Source organism: Erpetoichthys calabaricus, chromosome 3 (assembly GCF_900747795.2).
Source record: "Erpetoichthys calabaricus chromosome 3, fErpCal1.3, whole genome shotgun sequence".
Classification (NCBI taxonomy): domain Eukaryota; kingdom Metazoa; phylum Chordata; class Cladistia; order Polypteriformes; family Polypteridae; genus Erpetoichthys; species Erpetoichthys calabaricus.
Genome location: NC_041396.2, coordinates 87,775,256 through 87,801,949, shown reverse-complemented (window position 1 = coordinate 87,801,949; position 26,694 = coordinate 87,775,256). Strand labels below are relative to the sequence as shown.

General features: G+C 41.8%; 2 protein-coding genes across 2 annotated transcripts in view; one reads left to right on the top strand and one right to left on the bottom strand.

The window, feature by feature from the left end:
* LOC114648181 (PDZ domain-containing RING finger protein 4-like) overlaps positions 1–17,684 on the top strand; it is a 34,577-nt gene extending 16,893 nt beyond the window's left edge. Inside the window, exons 3-5 of the mRNA XM_028797068.2 lie at positions 4,603–4,696; positions 4,783–4,878; positions 15,640–17,684. Coding sequence (XP_028652901.2) covers positions 4,603–4,696; positions 4,783–4,878; positions 15,640–17,100 — 1,651 coding nt within the window. The 3' untranslated portion in view covers positions 17,101–17,684. The remainder of the gene's footprint in view (positions 1–4,602; positions 4,697–4,782; positions 4,879–15,639) is intronic.
* A 5,574-nt stretch (positions 17,685–23,258) lies between these two features.
* On the bottom strand, positions 23,259–25,698 carry tmem81 (transmembrane protein 81). The gene has a single exon (XM_028799126.2). It carries the CDS (start codon positions 24,313–24,315, stop codon positions 23,485–23,487), a length of 831 nt encoding a protein of 276 aa, XP_028654959.1. The 5' UTR covers positions 24,316–25,698; the 3' UTR covers positions 23,259–23,484.
* Positions 25,699–26,694: the final 996 nt, after the last annotated feature.

Genomic DNA, 26,694 nt, shown 5'->3' with positions numbered 1-26,694 from the left:
AAGATGATCCGATGTGGCAACACCTAATGGGAGCAGCTGAAAGAAGAAGAAGAAGGTGCAGTGAGAGTAACAACGCTAAAGCAGTTATGGTATTTGGAATAGTTTGACCATTCTGTGAACCATTATATTGTTACAGGTTAATTACAATCAGATGCATTAAACTAATAAACAATATGCGGTTAATTTCAGTGTATTTATAAAGCCGCGTCAGGGATGTGGATCTAAAAAAGAAAGGATAACCACACAGGAACAGTAGCACTGCTTTGATGCTGGGTGCCTCCAGTCTGCAAAACCGAGCAGAGAACTTGCGTACGACAGGGTATGAGCTACCGTGAAAATGTGTGTGGCTTTACGCCAAGTTTAGGTTTTATACATTGCGATTTGAACGTGGAAATGTTCTTACGCAACATTTCTGTGCATACATACCGTTTATATATGAGGCCCCTGATCCTTTCATTAAAATATTTTCACTGAGTCAGAACATCTGACAAACATACAGTACACATTCAGCTTTATATATTAGATTTAAGGTAGTTATTTATTTGCATCGTTATTCAGGCTACACTTCAGTCATGTCACCTCTTAGTCTTCTGTTGCTTAAACTGTAAAAACTTAGCTATTTTTATCCTTCCTCCTAATTCATCCCCTGTAGCCCCTGAATCAGTCTAGTCGCTTTTCTCTGTGCCCTTTCTATTGCTGCTATGTCCATTTTGTAGCCTGGTGACCAAAACTGCACACAGTACTCCAGATGAGGCCTCACCAGTGCATTATAAAGGTTGAGCATAACCTCCTTGAACGTGTACTCTACACACTGTGTTGTATAGCCTAAAATTTCTTAGCCTTCTTACAACTGACCACATTTTACCTTGTTCCTTTATGTTTCCCTTCTCCTGGTCGTTTTGTCTCTCATTCACCTCGTGGACACCTTTTCTTTCTTGGTGATTCTTATCTTCCTCGTAAACACCTTGCTTTCAAGGTGAATCTGAATATGCAGCCTGACAGCTCAAAGAGACAGGGTTTGAATCCCATCCTGGACATTGTCTATTTTGAGTTTGCACATTGTCCTCATGTCTGCGTGATTTTGATTTTCTCCACCTCACAAAGACTGTGGATTGTGCCAGTATAATTGTGCCAGTATAACTGAGTGTGCCTGTGTGTGTGACTTGACCCTGTTATGGATGGGCTCTCTTTCCAGGGTTAGTACCTTCCCTCTGTTGAATGTTGTTGAGATAAGTTCAGTTTTGTCACAGTCATAAATTGGAAGCAGATTTAGGAAATAAATGCATAGATGGCTGGCTTTTACATTCACAGTAACTTCAAGTATTTACTCGGTTCCCAATGCACACACATTACTATTGCAGTTTTCATGGCAAAATAACTTGACTGAGCAATACCCATAATTTTTAGCATTATGCCACTGCAATAAATCATCTAATATAAATAATACAAATGCTCTGTTTGTGAAATGGACAGAAGTAAGTTCATGCTTTTATAGCCCCTCCTTTAAAGCAGTGCTTTGCAACCAGTGCATTGGCACCAAGGTGCCACATTTAACTCCAAAATCCTTCACCATATAACACTAATTTTTTGTTGTTAAGTAATTCTGTTTTTGTCAAAAGTAACTTTGGAAACAATTTTGTGTTTTTAACTGACATTCCTTGAGCTCTTTTTACTACCAGTTTTTTTAGTCATAGGTATTCACATTCATTTTCACTTCCCCACCAACTCTACCCACCACTGAATTTGTTCCGCATCTACCAACCTTAATTACTAAAACTATTCTGCCTATCCATCCTGCGAATTACTTTCATTATCGGTTTGCTGTTTCCAACCAATAGCAGCCTGTTCCCTAACCATAACCCACCATCATCTGTGATTGTCAGATTATGTTCATGGTCAGTAGCACTTCTAGGGTAACTTAGGCTGATAATTTTTATCAATACCTTTTATCCACTAACTCCTCCTTGAACCAGTCTTGTTCTTTCATCAGTCAGTAACAACTATCCACAAACCCCCCAGAACTGATCTGGATTTCAATACTTGCACACTTGTCAAATAAATCATACTTGAAATCAATTTTTCACTTTCATTAACACTCACAATTAATTTTATTTCCCCTCATCCATAGCCTAGAACCAACATTGCAAATCCACAAATATACAGTATGTGATCACCAACACTGTTCAAACACTTGTGGCCTGTAGGGGGTGCTCCAGCTCAGACAGATACAGACACATGTTCCAGCACAACACAGGCTTTTATTCTGATGTGGGAAACTCTTCCCAAATGTTTCCCACAGCACAGCAAAGTACAGCCAAGCATGGTAAGAAAGCAGCACACAACAATGCCTTTTCTTCTTTTGTCTTCTTTCTCCTTCCATCCTTGACACACTCTTGTCCCATCTCCCCTTCTTCTCCAGTAAGCTTTGTCACCTTCCCTGAATGAATTGAGGCGTTTCCTTTAATGCTGTACCCAGGAACACTCCAGGTGGCCCATTAGCATGATCCAGAAGAACCCCTGGGTGTGGCAGAAGCCCAATGAAATAGAGCTTGCCCGTTCCTGTAGCGCCCCCTGGTGGCACCTGCAGACCCCAACAGGGCTGAGCCCACAAACTCCCAGCATGCTCTGTGGGAATCTGGGGTACTATAGCAACCCAGGGGGCTACCACATGGCGCTTTGGGGGAGATAATGCCCTGTGCCTATTTTCTCCCCAAGTCCCTCCATTATTAAGGTGTCCCAACCAGGAATGGGCCCTGGCCATCTGCCACACACTTCATATCCTGAACCAAATTGTAATACCCTTGATCAATGTACAGTATTTCCACTAATTCCTCTTCCTATGTTCATAATGGTTTGTAAGACAGTCCCACTGGACGGGGGTTGTATATTTAGCAGCAGAGATGTTATTCTGATCAGTAATATGGAGATTGAGAAAGCCAAAGCATCAATGCCAAAATGCAAACCTAAAGACATATAATGATTTAGCTAGGTAAAGTAAATGCTCAGAGACAGGGATAAAAATAAGACTAGAAGATAATAATTTATGGTGTGAACAACTATATTGTTTTGGGGTCAACCAATAGGTCAGAATGTCATGAAAATGTCTTTAATATCAATTGTCAAAGTACAAAAATTTGTTAGTCAAGCCAGACATTCAGTAACGAAAGAATAACCTAACAATCACAAAATCCTCAAAAAAGAGTTTATTTTTTTGCAATTTATGATCTGCATTAAGGAATGGTGGAATGCTGCTCTCCTATCCTTCAGATGATGGCGCTATCTTGCAAAATTCAATAAGGTGGAAACTCTCCTCATTAAGTAATGTATTGTAAAATGTTTATAGTAACCTCAATGTAATTGTCATAATAATTTTTCCTATTTCCCATGATATGCTCGATGCAGTTTCTTGTTTAGAAAAATATATCTTTTTGAAGTATGTGAAATGTTCTTTCTGCCCAGTGCTACTGGGCTGTTTCTGGGTTGTGGTGTTCTTGGCATATATTTGATCATTTGCAGCTTCCTTGGGACTTGAAGGATAATATAATAATAATAATAATAACATTTATGTGTATAGCACATTTTCATAAAAAAAAGTATCTCAAAGTGCTGGAGCCCTTTTGAATGAACCACTGTTTTTTTTTGTCACACAATATTTAAGGTGTGAGAACTTGTACATCACACTTGGTGTAAAACATTCATTTCCATTTTTGCTTTCGCGTCGAGTATTTGATCTTTTGATACTGTCCTTTGGTGGTTGTACTGCTTGACAAAATAATATGCTGACAGAACTTCATTTTGCGTGATGTGTTAATGTCATTATTTGGCTGACATTTTATCATCACTAGTGTTTGTAGCCTAATATATTGTGATTTGCATTGCCGCTCTCTCGCTTGCTCACATGAAGTTTACTGGAAGATGACTCCTTCCTCAGCTAACCCTCTGCTACTCCAATCTCCAAAGGCTTAACCCATATGCCTTCAATGATCTTTTTTCTGCCTCATCCACTACTTGCATATTCACTCTGCCAGCTGCAAATCACATTACTCACTTGGGGTCAGAGGCAACACCATCCGCACTCGTTTCCAAAGTTCTGTTAGCCAATCCTAAGCCAGGATCATTCCAAAGACTTGTTTGCAGCCTTGTACCCAGCCAAATGGATTTAAGCAAAGGAGTTGGTCTTGTAAGTGCTGCTCTTCAAGAGCTTTACCATTTCAGTAGTACACACACACATCCTCTGCACAAACTCCTTTTATGGCCAGCTTCTCAGGATGTCTCTGTCTCTTCTCTTATTCCATAGTCACCTTTGCAGTCTCTCTCTCTCTCTCTCTCCCAGGTCCATTTGCTCTTCATGTCAAAAATACCAATATTCATATTTATAACAAAAAAACATTGTAATAAATGTTCTTTATACATCCTACCAGTGCATCTTAAGCAGCCAAAAGAAACATATTGTGAAATAAAAAAATACATAGTTAAAAGTTTACACAAACTCGTTTTTCTAAATGAGCATCACTCATACAATAGGGGATAAGCATTCTGTTGAGCTCCATTCAGGCAAAGCTGTTATTTTTGTTTCTCACTGGAATCTTTCCTTTCTTTCAGAATATGTGAGAGCCAATTTATGTCCCAGGGTCGCTACCATACCACCGAATACCTGCCCAGCTTCCCTCGTGATGTGGAGCAACTCAGGGCCAAGGTAAGACTATGCTTTTCATTTCCTATTCTTTTGCCTTTATGGCTTTGCTGACATATTCTAACTCAGCAACTTTGGTCTCCTTCCAGGATCCCACAGCATCCCATTTTACACCCAAGGAGTGCAGATTTCTAAACATATGTTGCTCATTTAATACTGATGGGTCAGACAGCTTTTTGAGCCAGGTAAGTGTATTAATTAATTATAGATAGATAGATAAGGTACTATACAATAGATAGATAGATAGATAGATAGATAGATAGATAGATAGATAGATAGATAGATAGATAGATAGATAGATAGATAGATAGATAGATAGATAGATAGATAGATAGATAGATAGATAGATAGATAGATAGATGTGTTTCTCAACCAAACGTTTGCAGTCCAGAGTCTACTACTGGTGGGTCGCAAGTTACTATTATTGATATTGGTAGTGGGTCGTGATTGCGCTCGATTCCCCTTCTGGTTTAACATTTGCACTCAATTCAAGGGGGATACCCCCTCCCCACCTGTGACAATTGCACTAAGTTTGCCAGGGGGTCCCCCTATTGGTGAGTCAGGAAGATACTTATATGGGAAATAGTAAGTCACAACACCAAACGGTTTGGGATAGATAGATAGATAGATAGATAGATAGATAGATAGATAGATAGATAGATAGATAGATAGATAGATAGATAGATAGATAGATAGATAGATAGATAGATAGATAGATAGATAGATAGATAGATAGATAGATAGATAGATAGATAGATAGATAGATAGATAGATAGATAGAAAGTTTGCTGCTCTTGGTGGCAAGTAGTGATGAGCAAAATAGGAATGTTGAGATTCACATACAGTTTTGCACTACTGACACTAAAATTTATTTTGTTTGTAATTTCACAATCGTGAAACAAGAAACTCACCAAGAAGAGTTTTTGGTGGGTTTTAAACATTGTTTGGGGTAGAAAACAAGAAATATAGTTCTGTAATGATTTGTTAATACTTCCTTATTTACCTGTTGTTTTTCTCAGCTGCTTAATGCAGGTGATCCCCTGCACATCAATAAAATTATTTCTACTTTATGCCTCTCCTTTGCATCAAAGTGTATTTTTCAAAAATGTCACATCTATATATATAATTCACCAAGCCGGGAGACAAGTAGCCACCCATGAAAAAAGCATGCCGGAAGGGGCGTGGATTCACTAAGCCACCGACAAGTAAGCCGCCCATGGCGCACGCAGGAAGGAGCCACGCCCACCAACTCTAAGACCATTGGATACGACGACAACTCACAGAGCCACGCCCACCAACTCGGACGCAACGACTGGGAAAAAACACTGTCATTAATGTTCGTCTGGGCTAGAGGCCACATGCATCTCTGAGCCACGTTGACTTTTCATTAGTCAACCTCAGTCGAACCTCGGTTCACACAGAGGCAGCGCGAGAGAGAGACAGAGGCACACACACAGGCAGCGCCAGAGAGAGACAGAGGCACACAGGCAGCCCGAGAGAGAGAGAGCCGCGCACACACACGGGCAGAACCAGAGAGAGACAGAGGCACACAGGCAGGCAGTGAGAGAGAGAGCCGCGCACACACACGCAGGCAGCACCAGAGAGAGACAGACGCAGAGAGACAGAGGCACACAGGCAGGCAGTGAGAGACAGAGCCGCGCACACACACGGGCAGAGCCAGAGAGAGACAGAGGCACACAGGCAGGCAGTGAGAGAGAGAGCCGCGCACACACACAGGCAGAGCCAGAGAGAGACAGAGGCACACAGGCAGCCCGAGAGAGAGAGCCGCGCACACACACGGGCAGAGCCAGAGAGAGACAGATGCAGAGAGACAGAGGCACACAGGCAGGCAGTGAGAGAGAGAGCCGCGCACACACACACAGGCAGCGCCAGAGAGAGACAGACGCAGAGAGACAGAGGCACACAGGCAGGCAGTGAGAGAGAGAGCCGCGCACACACACAGGCAGAGCCAGAGAGAGACAGAGGCACACAGGCAGCCCGAGAGAGAGAGCCGCGCACACACACGGGCAGAGCCAGAGAGAGACAGAGGCACACAGGCAGGCAGTGAGAGAGAGAGCCGTGCACACACACACAGGCAGCGCCAGAGAGAGACAGACGCAGAGAGACAGAGGCACACAGGCAGGCAGTGAGAGAGAGAGCCGCGCACACACACGGGTAGAGCCAGAGAGAGACAGAGGCACACAGGCAGGCAGTGAGAGAGAGAGCCGCGCACACACACAGGCAGAGCCAGAGAGAGACAGAGGCACACAGGCAGCCCGAGAGAGAGAGCCGCGCACACACACAGGCAGAGCCAGAGAGAGACAGAGGCACACAGGCAGGCAGTGAGAGAGAGAGCCGTGCACACACACACAGGCAGCGCCAGAGAGAGACAGACGCAGAGAGACAGAGGCACACAGGCAGGCAGTGAGAGACAGAGCCGCGCACACACACGGGCAGAGCCAGAGAGAGACAGAGGCACACAGGCAGGCAGTGAGAGAGAGAGCCGCGCACACACACAGGCAGAGCCAGAGAGAGACAGAGGCACACAGGCAGCCCGAGAGAGAGAGCCGCGCACACACACGGGCAGAGACAGAGAGAGACAGAGGCACACACACAGACAGATAGATAGCTACTTTATTAATCCCAAGGGGAAATTCACATTCTCCAGCAGCAGCATACTGATACAATAAACAATATTAAATTAAAGATTGATAATAATGCAGGTAAAAAAAACAGACAATAACTTTGTATAATGTTAAATGTTAACATTTAACCCCTCCTCAATCTGTCAGTGGAGCTGAACAGTGACAGCAGTCTGTCGCTGAAGCTGCTCTTCTGTCTGGAGATGATCCTGTTCAGTGGATGCAGTGGATTCTCCATAATTGACAGGAGCCTGCTCAGCGCCCGTCACTCTGCCACAGATGTTAAACTGTCCAGCTCCATGCCAACAACAGAGCCTGCCTTCCTCACCAGTTTGTCCAGGCGTGAGGTGTCTTTCTTCTTAATGCTGCCTCCCCAGCACACCACTGCGTAGAAGAGGGCACTCGCCACAACCATCTGATAGAACATCTGCAGCATCTTATTGCAGATGTTGAAGGACGCCAGCCTTCTAAGGAAGTATAACCGGCTCTGTCCTTTCTTGCACAGAGCATCAGTATTGGCGGTCCAGTCTAATTTATCATCCAGCTGCACTCCCAGATATTTATAGGTCTGCATTATCTGCACACAGTCATCTCTGATGATCACGGGGTCCATGAGGGGTCTGGGCCTCCTAAAATCCATCACCAGTTCCTTGGTTTTGCTGGTGTTCAGGTGTAGGTGGTTTGAGTCGCACCATTTAACAAAGTCCTTGATTAGGTCCCTATACTCCTCCTGCCCACTCCTGATGCAGCCCACGATAGCAGTGTCATCAGCGAAGTTTTGCACGTGGCAGGACTCCGAGTTGTATTGGAAGTCCGATGTATATAGTTACAGTTGATGGGCGGGTCTGTGTTAGTTGCTTTTGCGAGCGGACACATAACCAGGCAGTGTGTATGCTTCGAGAGCGAAGGTGGACGCGACAGCACCATCTAAGAAGAATCATATTTGTCGTGGATGTGAATCGCTGTATGCAGCGTGTAAAACAGTTTGCGAGGGGTTTTCCATGGTCTTAGCAGTGTCTGTACTTCGATGTGAATCGATGTATGCAGCGTGTAAAACACTGTATTGTATGTTGCCCTCTCCAGAGTTACATCTTTTCATTCACCTACAGTCGTATCCTCAAAACCAACCCCATTTGGAAAACTGTGTCTTTCAGGAAGTGTTCACCCATCAATACATAATTATGCGGCGTATGCTACGCAGTTCTATTCAATAAGGGTGCGCACAAAAAGGCGACCTTCAAAAGGGCGACCTCAATTGGGCGCGGAGAATAAAAGCGCACATAAATAAAAGCGATCTTCAAAAGGGCGACCTCAATTGAGCGCCGAATAAAGGCGCGCGTAAATAAAGGCGAGCTTCAAAAAGGTGACCTCAATTGAGCACAGCAAATAAAGGCGTTCGTAGATAATTTAGTTGAAATGGCTCTGGAATATGTGAAGAGCAACAAAGGTGCAGATCTACTCGTAGTCGAAGGCTATACATTCAGAAAGGAGAAAACTATCAACGGGAAACACATCTGGAAATGCACTGAATATAGGATTGGAAAATGTTCGTCTCGCTGTCATACCAAAAATGTCATTGCCTTAATCTAATTTTCTGTAATTTTGAAAACAACGAAATATAGAGAGCTTTAGAAATAGTTCGTTAGAAGTAGTTCGTTAGAAGTTCATGCATTAATTAATTGGATGTTTTAATATTCTTGCTTTCACCTTTTTATACGTTCAATCATTGCCTTTATCTAATAAATTTTCTGTAATAATTTTGTTGCGTTTGCCTTTATTCGCTGCACTCAATTGATGTCACCCTTTTGAAGCACTCCTTTATTTATCCACGCATTTAGATAGATAGATAGATAGATAGATAGATAGATAGATAGATAGATAGATAGATAGATAGATAGATAGATAGATAGATAGATAGATAGATAGATAGATAGATAGATAGATAGATAGATAGATAGATAGATAGATAGATACTTTATTAATCCCAATGGGAATTTATTCGGCGCTCAATTGAGGTCGCCCTTTTGAAGCTCGCCTTTATTTACGCGCGCCTTTATTCGGCGCTCAATTGATGTCACCCTTTTGAAGCACTCCTTTATTTATCCACGCATTTAGATAGATAGATAGATAGATAGATAGATAGATAGATAGATAGATAGATAGATAGATAGATAGATAGATAGATAGATAGATAGATAGATAGATAGATAGATAGATAGATAGATAGATAGATAGATAGATACTTTATTAATCCCAATGGGAATTTATTCGGCGCTCAATTGAGGTCGCCCTTTTGAAGCTCGCCTTTATTTACGCGCGCCTTTATTCGGCGCTCAATTGAGGTCGCCCTTTTGAAGATCGCTTTTATTTATGTGCGCTTTTATTCACCGCGCCCAATTGAGGTCGCCCTTTTGAAGGTCGCCTTTTTGTGCGCGCCCTTATTGACGGATACCGTGCTATGCCGCGGGTTGGCTAGTATTATATATTTTTAAAAAGTACACATATCAAAAATGCACCATTGTCCACATTGTTGTGTTTTCTCCATAGAAAAAATCATTATAAAGAAAGCTGCTTGCCCCCTTTTCAGCCGCTGTTATGTAGGAAATGCCCCTTCATGTTTTTTGATTCCTGCAGATGAGGATATTTGCAATAATTGTGCCATGGAGCTTTGAGTTTCAGTTTTTTCTCTGATGCGTCTTTAAGATTGTAATTGCCAACATTCTCATCATAATTGGCAAAAATGAGTGTCCTTCTTCCAGTACAAATACAACACACATCCGAAGACTCAACAAAATATTTACACATGGCAGGAAATGAGTCCAGTGATTTTTTTTCACTAGAGATCTTTAAATACTATACTAAATGATGTGGGTATAATTAATGTTTCCAGGCAGGAAATACACACTTTTCTTCTTGTGTCAATGACATGCATAGCACCGAATGTGAAATGCCATTCATTTAGCTAATTTTTTTGTAAAGTGAAACAGAGTTTTCTCTGCTAATTGAATTTCGCACAAATCGTCTCACTCATTACTAGTGGCAATGAATCACTCAAGGCAATGCTGCCATTCACGGCTAGTCATCTTTCCTGAAACTGAAGCAGTGGATTGCAAACCCAGAGTCTCCAAGTCAGAAGCAAGAATTTATCCACTTTATCCTTACTGGATAAAGCTTGCTGGAAGTAATGTGGGTACTACCAAGACACAGGAGAGGCCCTAAAACTAGTACAGCAGGTACACTTGGTACCACAGGACCAAGAAAGATGAACTTAAGGATTCATATTGTCAGAGAGAGCGAGGCGGCAAATGATGCCAAGAGAGAATTATTAAGAAGTGTCTCTTTATAACAGAGGAGAGACCACTCAGGTTTAGTTTTAGGTGACTGGTCTGTTAACTGCATAACAAAGTTCAGGAGATCCAGGTACCATTAGATGGCACCTTGCTGAGCGACCTTTCAACACACCCTTTAGCCCAGACATGACCTCTTGGGTGCCTTGAAATGAAGAAGCCTTTTGAGTTGAGGGGAGACACAGGTGACTTTCTTGCTAGAGCAAGAAAACAGGAGGCAAGAGGAAATATTTTAAATCTGTATGATGGGCAAAAACCTGTGCAGTAAAGCTCAGAGAAGGAGCTTTTATTTTTTCTGGTTATTTCTTTGAATGTACTCTATACAGTCTTAAATGTTTTGTTCCATAAAGATTAACAGTGTGATTTGCTATATGAAAGCAGCACTGTGGAGGTCTTCAAATCCTGACTCGGAAAAGTTTTGGAAATATTACATGAATCGGAAATGATTAACCCTCGATATGGTGCCAGTCCATCATAGGACACATTCACACAAACGCCTACTCTTACTTACACAGGCCAAAATTATAGGCTTTTGCTGTGTGGAAGAAAAAATCTATACAGACAACAGAGAGAACGTGTCAGCTCCACATAGACAGGGAGTCAAGGCGCAGGATTTAAACCCAGGACTCTGGAGCTCACACTCTGGAGTTAAAAAATTCTAATTGCCATTTTTATAATAAAAAGATCTGAAATCACTTACAGTAAGGCAGTACAATACCCTCAGAAAGAAAATGTAGAAAAATGTGCGTACATTACTTATAGTGCATTCTTGGAAGACATCCTTCAGATTTGTTCATTCTCATTGCTGTACCCATAGTCCCAATACAAACAGTTGTCACCAATGTTTATGATGCAGTGCTCATCAGTGCCCAACATTCTGTCACTATGACTCATTGTCATGAACAGGAGAAGCAGAATAAGAACATGTTGTTGTTTTTTTTCCAACAAATTGCATTGTGTGAATTATTACTTGCATGATTTCAAAATTGAGCAGTTCACTGGCACTGGGGCTAGTATGGCTACCTCAATGTTTCAGAGGCCTGGGTTCAATTCCCAGCCCAGTCACTATTTTAAAGGAGCGTGCATGTTCTCCACAGTGGTGCCTGTGTGGGTTTTTTCCTTGAACTCCTGTTTCCTACAGATTAGATTGATTAACAACTCCAAACTGACCCAGTATGAGTGAAATGTGGGAGTATGACTATGTGTGCCAAGCGACAGACTGGCAGTCTGCCCAGGCACAGTTTCTGCCTTTTACCCAATAGATAATGCTAAGAAACACTTTGGCTCCATGATGCCCTGTTTTCTAATAAGGGGGTTGGAAAAGCAATGAAACCTGTTCAGTAACAAGCAGAAGAGACGGCATGGGACCTAATCCAGGTCTTCAAAATTCTCAAAGGCATTGATAAGGTTGATCCAGCAGAATTCTTTCAACTAAACGGTGAATCACATTCTCAAGGACACCAGTGGAAATTAAGAGGAAGTGCATTTAGAACTGAAGCCAAGGAGCATTTCTTTACACATAGAGCTGTGGAAATCTGGAACAAACTACTGAGTCATGTAATTGAAGCAGAAACCTTGACAACCTTAAAGAAATGTCTGGATGAGATTTTGTCACAGCTTAGCTATTAGCTAAACAAATGAGCTTGATGGACTGAATGGTCTCCTCTTCTTCTTTCAAGCATCTTCCTGCATTGTGGGAATCGCCATCGTTGGCGCGGTGTCTGCATGGTGGTATGTCTTTCTCCATTTTGTCTGGTTCAGGGTGTCTTCAGAGGCTGCATTGACATATTTCACATCCTCCTTCATCCGGTTGAGCCAGTGTTTCATCAGCCACCCACGTGGTCTTTTGCCTTCTGGCATAGCTATCTTAGCCATAGTTGCTGTGGACCATGTGGCCATAGGCATGTCTCAGGCATCTTCTCGGTTATTGGCACCACACCCATTATTTTGTGAACATCATCATTCATCACATGGTCAAAGCGAGTCATGCTGAGTTTCCAGAAGAGCATTTGCATCTCAATGACATGTAGTGTCCTTTTGTGTTTAGTTGTTGCCAACCAACAGTCCATTCCATACAGTGCGGTATGAACTACAGTTTTATAGATCTTCAGCTTGAGAAACATGAGCATCCTCTGGTGACACAAGAATTCCAGAGAGCTGGTGCCATTTTAGCCAGGCAGTGTTGACTTGCTCTCTGAAATTAAAGGTTGTGTCTGTGTCAGACCAGACAAGTGATTCAAGATACTTGAACTCAGCGGCCTTGGCAAGCTCTTGACTATCAATGCAGATGCTACCCTCCATTTTCTTGATGCATTCTATGTATTCCGGCTTCCTGATATTGAGGTGGAATCAGTTTTCCACTACACATGTCTTCTATTTCTGAGTGAGAAGTCTGAGGGCCTGGTGCGTTTTTTTCAGTCAGAAGGACATCGTCAGGCATTTAGGAGTGTCCACAGGAAATGCCCACTCACTGGTCTCTTCTCATTTGTCATATTTCTTATGTTATTATTGCATAAGTTCACTGTCAAATGTAAAGAAGCACATTCAGCACAGGACTAGTCACTGACCCATCTTAATTTCTTGATCAAATTTTAACCACCATAATCTGGGTTACATAACGCTGAACAACTTCAACTGAAGTTAGACTTATTAGAAATCCTAAAAATTAACATCTAGCAAGTTTGTCAGGGTGAAAGGAATATTGGTTTTGAAAAAGATTTAGCTAGCCTATTGTATTTTGTGGACTTTTCTGGGCATTCAATAACTGTCCCCAGTCCCAGATAACAAACAACATAAAGTAACAATAGAAAAGAAGAACTTATTAATAAACAAATAATAACTACAAGCAAGTACACAAATAAGGCTAAAACAACATGGGCTAGCTCCCTAACTGCCTCATTGGGTGGTTGGTCCACTTACCCACTTCATTTTCTCCTTGCCACCTCTGGGCTTATTTACTTCCTTCTGGTAGTTGTCCAGCTGCCAACTCCCAGCTCTAAGCCCTCCGTGAAACTATTCAGAAGGCCTTTAAAACCAGGGTCATGAATTTTGAATCCATTCAGTCCGAGTGGGCCCTAGTGCTCCTCCTAGTAGCACCAGATGTTTCAGAACATTCATCATGCCATCAAGGTATACTGGGGCATTACTATAATGATTGTTCTTTCCCACCAGTTTTGTAGTTGTTGCAAAAAATGTACTCTAGAGGTCACAGAAACACTAGTATGAATAATATTAAGGTTTACACGGTACCAACTGCTGAATAAATACTGTTGCTACCATACATGACTCACTGAAAGGGCTGACCAGGCCTAGGCCCAGGAGTCCAAGGATCGACATTATACAACTCCTAGTCGCAGGGTAGGTGAGACTTCCTGACCGTAGTTGCTGATGGCATTGCCGGACCGTGTCAGTTTAAATGACTAGAAATCGTTTCCCATGTTACATTTACTGATTTAGTATCAACCTTCTAGCACAGGTACGATCCTTCTTCTATCAACCAATAGCATGCTGCCTAATGGAGCCAGTGCTGTACGAAGGGTTAACAGATATGGCAAATTCAGCCTTTATCTTTGCTCTTTTTTTTGTTTTTCCCATCCAGTAGTGGTTTGTAAAACATGAGATTTAGACAGCAAAGCTTCTCTTCTGTTTGTGATGTCCAAAACACCTGTATTCCACGTAACTCGTCACTGGATTATATGCTTTGTCCTTGTTGTTGGGCATTCATTGGTTGTCTGTTCTAATGCACCCAAAGCCCACTCCTACGACAAAGGACACAATCAATCCTGTAGCAGGGCATGTCCAACTAGATTACTAGCTTCTCTAGAGCACGCCACCGACTGCATCCGACTCGCTAAGATTATGTAAATGAAGGTTATGACTGAAAATCACTGGAACAGTCACATTATGTGACATAGCCTTTAGGTAGGAAAAGTGATGTTTTAATTACCTTTCCGTATTTCTTCTCTGCTTTTATTTTCAACCTTATTTAGACCAGGTTGATAGGCATTGGTCTCTATTGGTTGGTTCCATTATGATGTTATGATATTCGAACAGAAATAATATTGATGGTTATACGAGGTCCAACACAATAAAATGAGACTAGCTCAGGAACCAGGAGTGGGAAGGAAGAAACAAAGAGATGGTTATAGAACATGTCATGTTCTAACTTGTCACAGTGAAAAAGGGTTCAACTCGATTGCTTCACTTAGTACGAGTGGACGCGTGTTCAAATATAGTTTCCATATCCTCGTTCAGAAAAAGTCAGAGTTCAAAAGTGAACAGCGAGTTAACATCAAGTTTGTTGTGAAACTGAAGAAATCTGCGATGGAAACTTTTCAATTATTGACTGAGGCTTACAGTGAAGAGTGCATATCTTGGGCACATGTTGTTGAATAGCACAAGTTGGTGCTCAAAGGAACCCATTTTTTGTTTGGTAGAAGACATGAAAGCAAAAGCGACTGACATCCTCAATAGCCTGTCAGAACATGATGTGCGGAATTGCTTTGAATGTTGGCAGCATTGTGTGTCAACTCAGAATGAAACTATTTTGAATGTGATCATTGTTCATTTTCTTAATTTGTTAAACAGAAAACAGTTACAGGCACGGTCTCGCTTTTTTTGAGTCACACCTCGTAACTTTATTTAAGTTAGTTACACCTCACTGCAGCAAAGTTGGCGCCTGTCTTGTGCTAGATATGAGCATAAAAGGCTCAGCAACTCTAAAAGAAGATTCAAAGCCTGGACGAATAATAATTATAAAAATAATAATAATAAACATTATGTAAAGACAAGCCTTTCCTTGCTTGGACCCCTTTTAGAGTCTGTATTAATTTAGTCCATCCTGTTGCGTATGCAGTCACTTCAGTCATTATTCATATTTATCGTATTTCTGCTGCTTCTGGTGCACAGGAGGTTAAAGCCTTTGTGTAATTTTCAGTCTCTCTCTCTTTCCTTGCAGACCCATGCTGAGAACAATGTCTTACAGAGGATTTCAGAATTCACACCCGCCCACCATGAGCTGGACAGTGGGCTTGGTTGCACTGATGGGAGTTTCCACCAAGGTGAGCTGTCAGAGCTGGAGACAGAAGGGGCTGAGGAAGCAGGATCATCACCGCCAGACAGGGCCAGCCGTACGTCCCGGTCTTCTGAGTCACTCATTTCCTCAGAGCTTAGTGACTTAGGTTTTTATAGTGTTGGCACCGGTGAGTTCCGAAGCTTTCAGAAGGTTCTGGAGAGGAGAATTCGACAGTACCGAGCCAAGACTTTACCAGGAAGGAGAGCCAAAGATTTCAATGACAAAAAAATGGAGAGGGTAGCTAATGACAATGAAAGAAAGCATCTGCAAATTTTAGAGGCCATCCCTGAAACTTTAGTGTGTCAACAGCCATTGAGAAGCAAGCATCCAAACAACACTGCTAGTACTAGTGCAGGATCTGAGGCGTACAATTCCTTCTTGGGAGCTCCATCTGGTCAGTACAAGAAAGTGGCAAGCCCTCGGCGGAGAAGCTATGACTCTGTCACTTATCATACACTGCAGACAGTCCACAGTTCTACTTGCACCCCAAAAATGGCTGTACAGAAGGACAGTAGTTGCTCAGAATGGTTGATGAACAACACCTGGCAAACGTCCAGGCAATTTGATGATCAGAAGCAGATCTGGCATGGCCAGCACGTCAGATCTGCTAAGGTTCCACTTCAGCGGACATTTCTAACAAACTACCCAGAAAAACAAAGCAGTGAGAACAACAACTACAGGAAAGGGAACCCCAGAGAAAGAAAAACTGAGAACCTATGTGGAAATCCAGCACAACGTGATCCACTTGTTGAGAGTGATCCAAATCATGGAAGCACACAGACAAGAAATAAGGCAACTGGCTGTGGAATCCAGACCCAAACTCGACATCCTAACTCCTATGGGCAATGTGATGACACATCCATAAAGATTGCGGACCTCTCCAATCAGGATAATTTGCACCATGACACACTCAGCAGCCAAGAAGGGCAGTCGCAATTGATCCACAGCACTCGGACACAGAGAAGTCAATTTTTAAAAGCCAGAGCCCTCCGAATCGCAGATGAGCGTAATGGAATGACCACAGATGACGATACTCGCAGTGAAATCAAGACCGGGCGCTACTGGAGCAAGGCTGAGCGCAAGCGGCACCTGGCTAGTGCTAGGGAACACAGGCAGAAACGAGTCAGTCGAATGGAAAGGCGCCGGAGCAGTGGTAACGACAGTACATTAAGCAGCACTATCCTGGAGATGAGCCAACGCAAGCTGAGCAAGATACGGAACAAGAAGGTGTTGGACAACTGGATCACCATCCAGGAGCTGCTCACTCATGGCTCTAAGACAGGTGCAGGGGGCACCCGTGATATCCCATTGTTTAGCCCCCTGCTGTCCGTTACCACAGTGTGAGAGGTGTATTGGGGAACAAGGGTGGCAACTCATGCCTGAAAGAACTCTTTCTTTCTATCTATAGTTAAATGGCACCAGCTTGGCAGTTGTCACCCACCCAACACCTAAAAGCCATGTACTGTGTTTACAGAAATACAATCAGCATAGCCAGCTTTTCCCCAGTGTGAGAATCCCCTAGGCAGAAGCCACTACCTGCACTGACTCAGGATAATGAATTAATAGAAATCATGATTGTGAGCAGAAGAGAGTGAAGGATAGGATCCATCCAATCCTTCCTATTCGTTTGGCTTGTCTCAGTGTGCTCATGCATTGCGCTGCATCTCTATTGGACTCAATCTGTGGGTAACGAGGACATTCTTCCCCACCAAGCCCTGACCCCCATCCCAAACAAGCCATTCCCCTTCAGTGCACAGGTTGCTAAGGAAATCTAGCAAAAGGAAAAACAAGTCTTTGTGCCTTTCACAGACAATCATTGGGAATCTCAAGTTTTGTACTGCAGCCATTTTTTTTCTGAGGAAGTGTACAGAATGCATTTTTGCTGTTTTTCCATTTTACTCAATGAAATTAAAGATTTTCACGGTGGATTTTGTCTGAGTTGGTAAATACTGGTTCTTTCCATTAAAAACACTATTACGTGTTGGCTGCATTTTTCATTCAGGTGGGGAGGTAGTGTAGACACCCCGGGATAGAATAAATCAGAATGAAGGATAAGCCACACCGCTCCACAAACTGGGTTGGCTCCTCTAAGGTTATTATTTGAAATGCAGCCTGATCACATTCAGTTAATTCAACAGATATCTGATATGTATTTACACCAAATAATGTGGCTCCAGAATTCTTGGAGTGCCAGCTGGTATCCTTTGAGATAGACAGAATTCTGTAAACACTGGTATAAAAAAACCATCATGAAATTCTGTGTGTTAATGTTCACCTATAGGTTGAGCTATATTTTACCGTATATACTCGTGGATAAGTCGGGACTTGATTTTACCGTAATTTCCGGTATTTTATATTGTCGGTCGTATAAGTCGAATGCAGAAAACTCACGCTATTGGTCCAAGAGATTATGATATGCTAACACCCACCTGGGAGAGCAACCACGGAGCACACTGCCTTTTTTTTTCTATGTATTGTGCCTACGTGACCACATGGTAATACCCGAACTATTCCGAAGCAACGTTTGCACTGTTCTGTGTTTTTTGTATCTCATACCATTATACACCTTCATCGTAAGAGCATCCCTTATCTACGATGGAGCGTTCGATCAGAAGAAAATATGAAGCTGGTTTTAAATTAAACGTCATTGAAGTAGCAAAAGAAATTGGTAACTGCACTGCTGCAACAAAATTCAATGTGTCTGAGAAACTGATGCGAAATTGGAGGAGGCATATAAGGAGGTGTATAAGTTGGGGTCTGATTTTATAATTGATTTTTCGGGTTTCAAGACCCAACTTATACATGAGTATATACGGTAGATAAAAAAAATAAATTATTATAAAAAGTATTCACCTCCTTGGCATTTTTCAAGTTTTATTATTATATAACTTTGAATCACACTGGATTAATTTGTCTTTTAGACATGGATCAACAGAAAAAAAAATGACCTTTAATGCCAACAGACCTCTGCAAAACAATCTGAATTAGTATTTCCCAACCACTAGTTTCTGGACCAGCACTGGACAGTAGAAATTCTTTGCCAGTCCACAAGAATCAGGTAATGCATGTATTTTAGCGCAGTCGTAACCAACTGCAAGTTCATGAAAAGCAGGCAAGACATGTCATCAGTCTGAAGTGTTCTCCGCTCATCGCTTTACTCTTAGCTTATCCAGTAGACACAACACTCAAAGGGTAAGTGTGATGGTGCAGGTTAGCGCCATGCTCCCTGTCCCATTTGGGAGCCTCTTGAACCCACAACTGTCGATAGTCATAATTGAGATGAGCTGGGCAAATGAGGACACATATATCTAGCCAAGGGATAGGTGCAAAAGTGACTTAGTGCTTTTATTAAGAACCAGTCAAACAGTGTTCCATACTGCAGTGCTTCTGATCTTCATTAAAGAAATAATCCATAAAAAGTCAACAGTGCAAGTGAAGGGTAAAAATAGTCCAAATAAATAATTTAATAAAAACAACAAGGTTAAAATCCAGAGACAGATCCCAACTACAATTAGCCTCAATCCTTCCATTTAAAATTTGACATCTCCTCCCCTTATTCTCTCTGGACCTCGCAGAAGGAGGAGATGGCCACCAACAGGTGCAGTCAACCATTATGTCTGACCTCGGGTCCCCTTCATCATGCTTGCCGCAACCAGGGGGTGCCATGCCGAGCCTTGCTTGTCTCCCCTCGCCAGTCCCTCGGTGTCTGCGGGAGACACCACATATCGGGCCACTCGTACTCCCAGGAAGTCACTCAGTGGGAGCGTCCCTATCTCAGCCTCCAGCTCACGCAGCCCTGAGGCTCACACCCGACCATCTGCTTCTACCTCCTTTCAGCATGGGCGCTTTCTCTCTCTCTCCATCTCTGTCTCTCTTCTTAGCTCATTTTAAATGCTGTGCACTCCTTCTGTTCTCCCCCAACCTTTTGTCTTCTTTCAGCTTTCTATTTTCTTCCTAATTTCTCCTCCCCTTCTTCCGCACAGGCTCCTTTTTACCTCTCCTATGTAATTGGGTGCAGGTGTGACACACCGCTCCCTCACAATTGAGGCGCCCGATCGATCTGCCTGCCTCTGTATGTGTATATGGTGCGACTGGCCAAACACCCCAATCAACCAAGAAGCGAAGCTTGCTTGCACACATCGGTACCTGATCAGAGCCTCACACATGACTATTTATTTAAAACCTGCAGTATGCCACAGACCACTTATCACAGGAAGAACTAAGCATTCTCCAATCTAGTTCCAATTTAATGTTAATAAATCAAGCCACTCAAAATTCCAGGCAGGCTCCCCTTCTCCTGGGTATGCGATTATGTGTAAAAGTCCATGCGGAATTACTCAGACTTCAACCGGTGCACAAGTGAAAAAGGCTGAAACCACTGCTATAAATCACTTTTTATAGGCATTGATATTAACAAGCATTTTGCCTAAGGCAAATAATCAAAATCAAAACATGTCAAATGCAAATTGTGGGTGGTAAGATGGTGCCACATTATCAGGTAACTGAGAATAAGTCTTAACAATGTACAAAAAGTCAAATACTGCAGTTACAGTCGGGACTAGAAGACCAATTGCCAGAATTTACATCTTGCCTGAAGAAGGGGCCTGAGTTGCCTCGAAAGCTTGCATATTGTAATCTTTTTAGTTAGCCAATAAAAGGTGTCATTTTGCTTGGCTTTTCCCCAGAATATCAAGAAAAGCACCAGAACTTAAGCATTCAAACAGCATCCTAAGTAGAGCATAGATATCTCTCAAGATCGTAAGTGAACAGGTTGGTCTTCAAGAAGAGTCTGAATGTCAGAACACAAGAAGAAGTTCAGATGATCACAGAGAAAGAGCTTGGGAACAAAAACTAGTATATGGTGTGTATCCATGTATGAACAAGAACTCCAAAACGGAAAAAGAGATTTCTTTTTAGAGTTAATTTAGAGAATGCAGAATATAACAGGGGGCTGACAAATCTGTCAGAGAGGGCAGACACCATTTGCTAGAAATCGCAGCACCATGGAGATACAACAGTTAAAAAACAGTTGGATGGTACAGATAGGGAGGAAAGAGAAAAAAAACTTGTGAAAATGGTGAAGAAAAAGCAACTGGAATGGGCTGTTGAAGAAATCAGTTGGATGAAGGAAGCGAAGTGATGTGATTCCTGACCATAGGTTTGTGGGAAGATGGTGTCTACAGTTAGGTTCTACAATCAGCTATGTTTTGTATGCTCTTCAACACAGTTTATTTCTTTTCATTGTTTTGTTAAACACTCCTCTTTTCTAATGATCCTCCATTTTCTTCTGGATCCATGATATTTTGGGAGAATAGCCAGATACCTCACCAAATAAGATCATGTGAGTTGTCATGTCTCTAAGAGAAGGCCTTGGGGCTTGAAAAAATCATGGGCATTTCTTTTGAAAAGAACCAATGTTATTGTGACATGTCATTTTGTTCACTATTTTATACCAAATTACTTTTATGCAAATATTTTTGTACACCATTTTTACCATGTGCTTTTGTAGCTAGTTTAGTATAGGCAAATACTCACTTCTGGCCACAAAGAGCTAGAAACCATTGCTTTCCATTTTTAGCTAAGTAAACACACAAAAAAGATTCCTGAATTGGACACCTAGTGATTCCCACTTTTATTCTCTTACATGTACTCCAAAGAATGTACCATGCAACTTTAGATGCCTTTGATAGTTTAGTAATCAGGTAGATAAATGATGTACTCTAAACTATATGGCCTCTTTTTACACTGGGAATGGATGCAAATGGATGCCCCAAAAAGCTTAAAAGAATTCAGTTCCAGGCTTTTTGGTTAACTTGCTCAAGAATAATGAATGTTTTTGGTTTGTATTCATAGATTTTCTGGCATAGTTCTACAGTTAGAAGCTTAAATTGAAATTGGAAATGGTGCACCAATAACATGCGAAAAAAGGAATACAGTTAAGAAGGAAAAGCAGAAAAAAAATTTCAAAGGTGCATACAAGTGGATTGCTCTCCCCAGGTGAAGTAGAAACATAAGGCCTTAGTGCATCAAGTTCAAGTATCTTGGGATCACGTTCAAGAGTGATGGAAAAGGAAAAATGATATCAACAAGTATTTTGGAGCAGCGACAGTTGTTCTATGGGTGCCATATTGGTATGTGGTCGTAGTGGTAGTTGAGTCTAAAAACAAAACCTTTGGTTTACCAGTTGATCAACATTCTTCTCCTCACCTATGGTCATAAGCTGTGGGCAAAGTCTGAACAGAATGAGAATGTGAATATCAGTAGCAGAAATGTGGTTTCTTCACAGGATGGCTGGGCTGACACTCTGTGATAGGGTGAGAAGTTCAATGATAGAGTAGAGTTGCTAGTTCTTCAGCTTGAGAGGAGCCAGTTGGGGTGGTTGGGGCATGTCATAAGGATGCCCCCTGGACAGCTTCCCTTGTTGTTTCTCAGGGCACTGGGAAGAGACCGTATGGCAGACCTAGGACATGCTGGATGAATTATTTCTCTCGGCTGGCTTGGGAATGTCTGGGAACTCTCCAGAAACCAATATAATCTGTAGCTGGTGTCACCCACGTGCGCATGGGAGGTGGCTAAACGGCTTGAAGGAAGGTACTTCCACAGCAGTCCAGGGGTGGCAAGGTGCACTAATCGTTTTTCTCTTTCCAGTGCAGACCCGTTAAGGGAAATTCTGCCTGGCCTCCATGACGTCTCTTCTGGTCACAAGCCCGAAGACTCCACTTCCGGTCATAAGCCCAGTGACATCACTTTCAGTTCCAATGCATGTGCCCAATGATGCCACTTCCAGTCACAAGACCGATGATATAACTTCTGGCTCTGGGCATGAGCTCAATGACATCACTTCCGGTTCCGGTCATAATTATCTCACTTCCTCTGCCACACTTTAAAAACCCACCATCTCAGCCTCAGCAGTTGGGATCCAATCTGTACATAGTTGTACACAAAATCTATCATTTTGCAGCCAGGATCAATTATACAGGAGGCTGCCCCAAACCTTTTTTTTTTGCTCTTTTGTCCCATCTTTTGACAATGGGGATTGAGCTGCTTGGCCTGCTACAACTCTCATCTGAAAAAGCGGTTTCAGAAAATGAGACAAGATGTAACAATTTAACTAATTTCTGTATACATGACAATAATGACCTTATAAACCAATACATCTATGTGTTAATACCATACATATCAGGTACTGAGGACCCAAGCAAATCATTTGTAAAGTATTTTATAGCAAATTAACATTTTTTGTCACACTTTATCTTGTGTGTGTTTGTAGCTAGCTTGGTATAGGCAAGTACTCACATATGGGCACATTGAACCAGAACCAACTGAAGAATTAATCATAAATATTAAAATTTTTAGTAAACACACAAAGAAGATTTCTTGATTGGACACCCAGTGATTGAATCTCAAAGAATGTACCATGCAACTTTAGGTACCTGTGATAGCTTAAATAGCAATTAGGTGAACAAATGATATGAACAAAGCTATTCCACATATTTCCTTAGAATGAATGGAAATGCCCCAAAGAGCTCTGAAGAGTGTAGTTCCCGATATCAGACTTTTTCTGTCAATTTGTGCAAAAATAATAAATTCAATATGTTTGGAGTCATCGATTTGCAGGCCTAGTTCCACAGTTGGTTGTTTAATTCCACCCAGCACAAAGAGCTGTTTCTTTGCTTTAATGTTTCCAATGCTAATGTCAAAGTCCTTCCAGCGAACAATTTCCTCACATCATTTCTGATTTTTTTTCAAATCTGGTAAATCTCGGTTGACATAAGCTAGGACCAAACAAATGATGATTGCCCCTGCCACTGTTCCACACAGACTATAAATGGCGAGTTTTAACTTGAGATCATTTAAGTCAGGCTCTGAGGTAGGCTTGACGACCTTTCTTCGCCATGGAAAAATTGATTTGGGGCTTGATTGTTTGATTTCCTTCTCCCTTGAAGCTAAGAGCCACTGATCATAGTCCAGATACACCATATTTGGAGGCAACACCTTGACTGCAAAATAGGCCCTTTGGACCATTTTGTAAGAACTAGACTGAACATCGCAGCGATATGTACCTGCATCTGTCTCCTTAACAGGATTGAGGACCAACTTCTCCACTGTTTTGGTCTCGTAGCGCTTGAAGTAAGCATCGTCAGTGGTGACAATACCACGGGCATACCTCCACGTGAAGATAAATTTAAATTTGCCAAAAAAGTTGATAACATTACTTACACAATCCAGCACCTGCCGGGAGCCAACTGTGGCAGTAAAGCTAGTCAGGCCACACACCCAGTTGATGACGCATTCCACATTCCTCTCTTCACACTTTTCATGTTTGCCGTCCATTGCAATAGTGCACACTACATCTACCTGGAGACCTAGGCCGCAAGTGTGGCTGCATTCAGTGCTGTTCACTATCACTTCTGCAGAGACTGAGGGCAAATCGGGTGGTATGGTGACTGAGTTGGCATACACGGTGTGACATCGGTGAGTGAGCATTGCGATGTGCCACCCTAGAAATACACACTCAAGAACACTCCAGCAGCTCACTACTTTCAGCAAACCCATCATTTGAAATGAACTCTGGCCAGACAGGTGTCAACCCAGCAATCTGAGAAGAGAGAGGGTGGCTGCTAATCCTGCTTCTCTTACATCTTCCTTTGAAAGAGCACCCACTCCAGTGTTTTAAACCAAATCCATGTCTTAACTTCAGTGACCTGGTATTTGCACATCTTAAGTATTTCTGACTGTGATACAGTCACCTTCAGAAATTGTTGAGTCCCACCAGTTATTTGTCACTGTCAGCTATTGCAGCCATACAAAGAGAATATCACAGCTAAAAAAACAGAAAGAAAATAACCTTTAGGGCATTGATCTGCTACATTCATTAGCAAAAATCCTGCTGAGAGAAGTCACAAGTCTGACAAAGCCCAGTTTTCACTGCCTGCACTAGAACTTAAAGTCAAAGATCCCGCGATAACTGTAGTGTGAAAAAAATCCCATGGCAACTACCTGTTTTTTTTTTTTTTGTATTTTATGATAATAGCCATGTATGAGTGAGTGTCTTCTGGGATGGTTTGGCACCTCATCCATGATTGGTTATCAGAACCATCTCCGGTCCCTGTGACTGTGGATTCAATTTGTTCAATTATTAGTGGCGCAGCACCTACACTAAGTGTATAAGATGTCTGACCAAATGGGAAAGACAAAGAAAAAAAATATATTTATAGCCAGAACAGAGAATTTGGCAGAGGAAGGGCATGAAGTGTGCACTCAGAAAGATGGACCAGTCTAGAAGAAACCTCCTGGGCACATGCATCTCAGATTCATGCCATGGAAGATGGAGAATTGCCTTTCTTATATTTTTCGAAAGCTACAGTGCAAGTAGGAAGTTAATTTGTTTCTGTATCCAAACATCTGAAATATTCAGTCATAACCAGATTATTGCTTGTGTTTCCTGATTAGGTCAACAGTAACTGAACAGTACGCATTTCCTGAAAACCAGTAGCTAGAATCTCATTTTCAACTATTGACAAAAACTAAAAAACAGTTGCGTTCAAAGGTTTGGAATTGCCCAGAAATTTTGATGTTTCTTAACAAAATTGACACCTGTTTTAAATCAAGATACCATTAATCTGATTTCAAAATATAGCCAAGACATTACTAGTGTTGCTGACTGATTTATAATTTATTATTCAAATATGAGGGAAAAGACCCATTTTCAGCAGCCAATGCCCTAATGGTAAAATCTTTTATTGCTTCCTTAATCTAGTCTGGGGACTGTTCTTTTTTCACTGACCTTAGGATCCATTTTTTAAAAAACACAGTATTTCTTTCCATTGCTAGGCAGATATATCTTCCACTGAAACAGATCAATAAAAATTCTCTTAAACCTTTATTGGAATGTCTAAATGACACTAAAATATGGATGTCGCTAAATTAAACTAAACATAGTTTAAATGACAAAATATAGACATTGTGTGTTTTGGACATTCTCATCTTACTTGTGCTCCTGCAATTAATCTTGGCCCCTTGAAAACCTACTGTAAACCCTTAGCGAAAAAACTTGCTGTGATTTTTGATAAGGCCCTCAAATTTGATAAACAAATTAACTCAATTGTAAAAGCCTGTTTGTATCAGCTTAGGGTACTAGCTAAAGTCAAGTCTTTTCTTTCTGCAGATGATTTTCAAAAACTAATTTATGTTTTTGTCTCCTCTCGGCTGGACTATACGAGGTGAGACACAAAAATAACCAGACTGGGCTCGGGGCTTTCCTGGAAAACCATCTAGAGGTCGGCCGGATGTGAATCATAGAACTTTATCCCCTCTTACACGCCCTCTCAAACTGCCAACCGGCTAGGTATATCCTGTGAATAGCCCAGTCAGTATTTGCACAACAAAAGCTACACGAGTTGCTGTAATAATGGCGGGTGAAAAAAATTTCTTTTGAATTTTCTCTTTTTCCATAAAGCAGTTTTTGACTTACAAAAACATTCCTATCCTCGATCATCCTCCCTATTCGTCCGATTTAGTTCCCTGTGATTTTTACTTGTTCCTGAAAATCAAAAGTGACCTGAAGGGAACACATTTTTCTTCAGTGGCTAAAGTGAAGACAATCACATCACACCAATTTTAGCTTCCCTTCACTGGCATCCTGATCACTACATGATTGAATTTAAAACTGTATGCTTTGTTTTTAAGTCTCTGATTGGTTTAGCCCCCTCTTATCTTACTGACCTCTCAACACCCTTACTCTCCCTCACGATCACTTAGGTCCTCTGAGCAGAAGTTACTTGTCATGCTGAGGTCTCGAGCTCAGAGGGAATCATGCCTTTGCAGTAACTGCCCCTAAACTTTGGAATAGTCTACCTTTTTACTTTCTCATATACAAAGTATAGGGAAAGTATTGGAATCCTCCAAAAATTCCATTTCCAGATTTTGATGAATCTC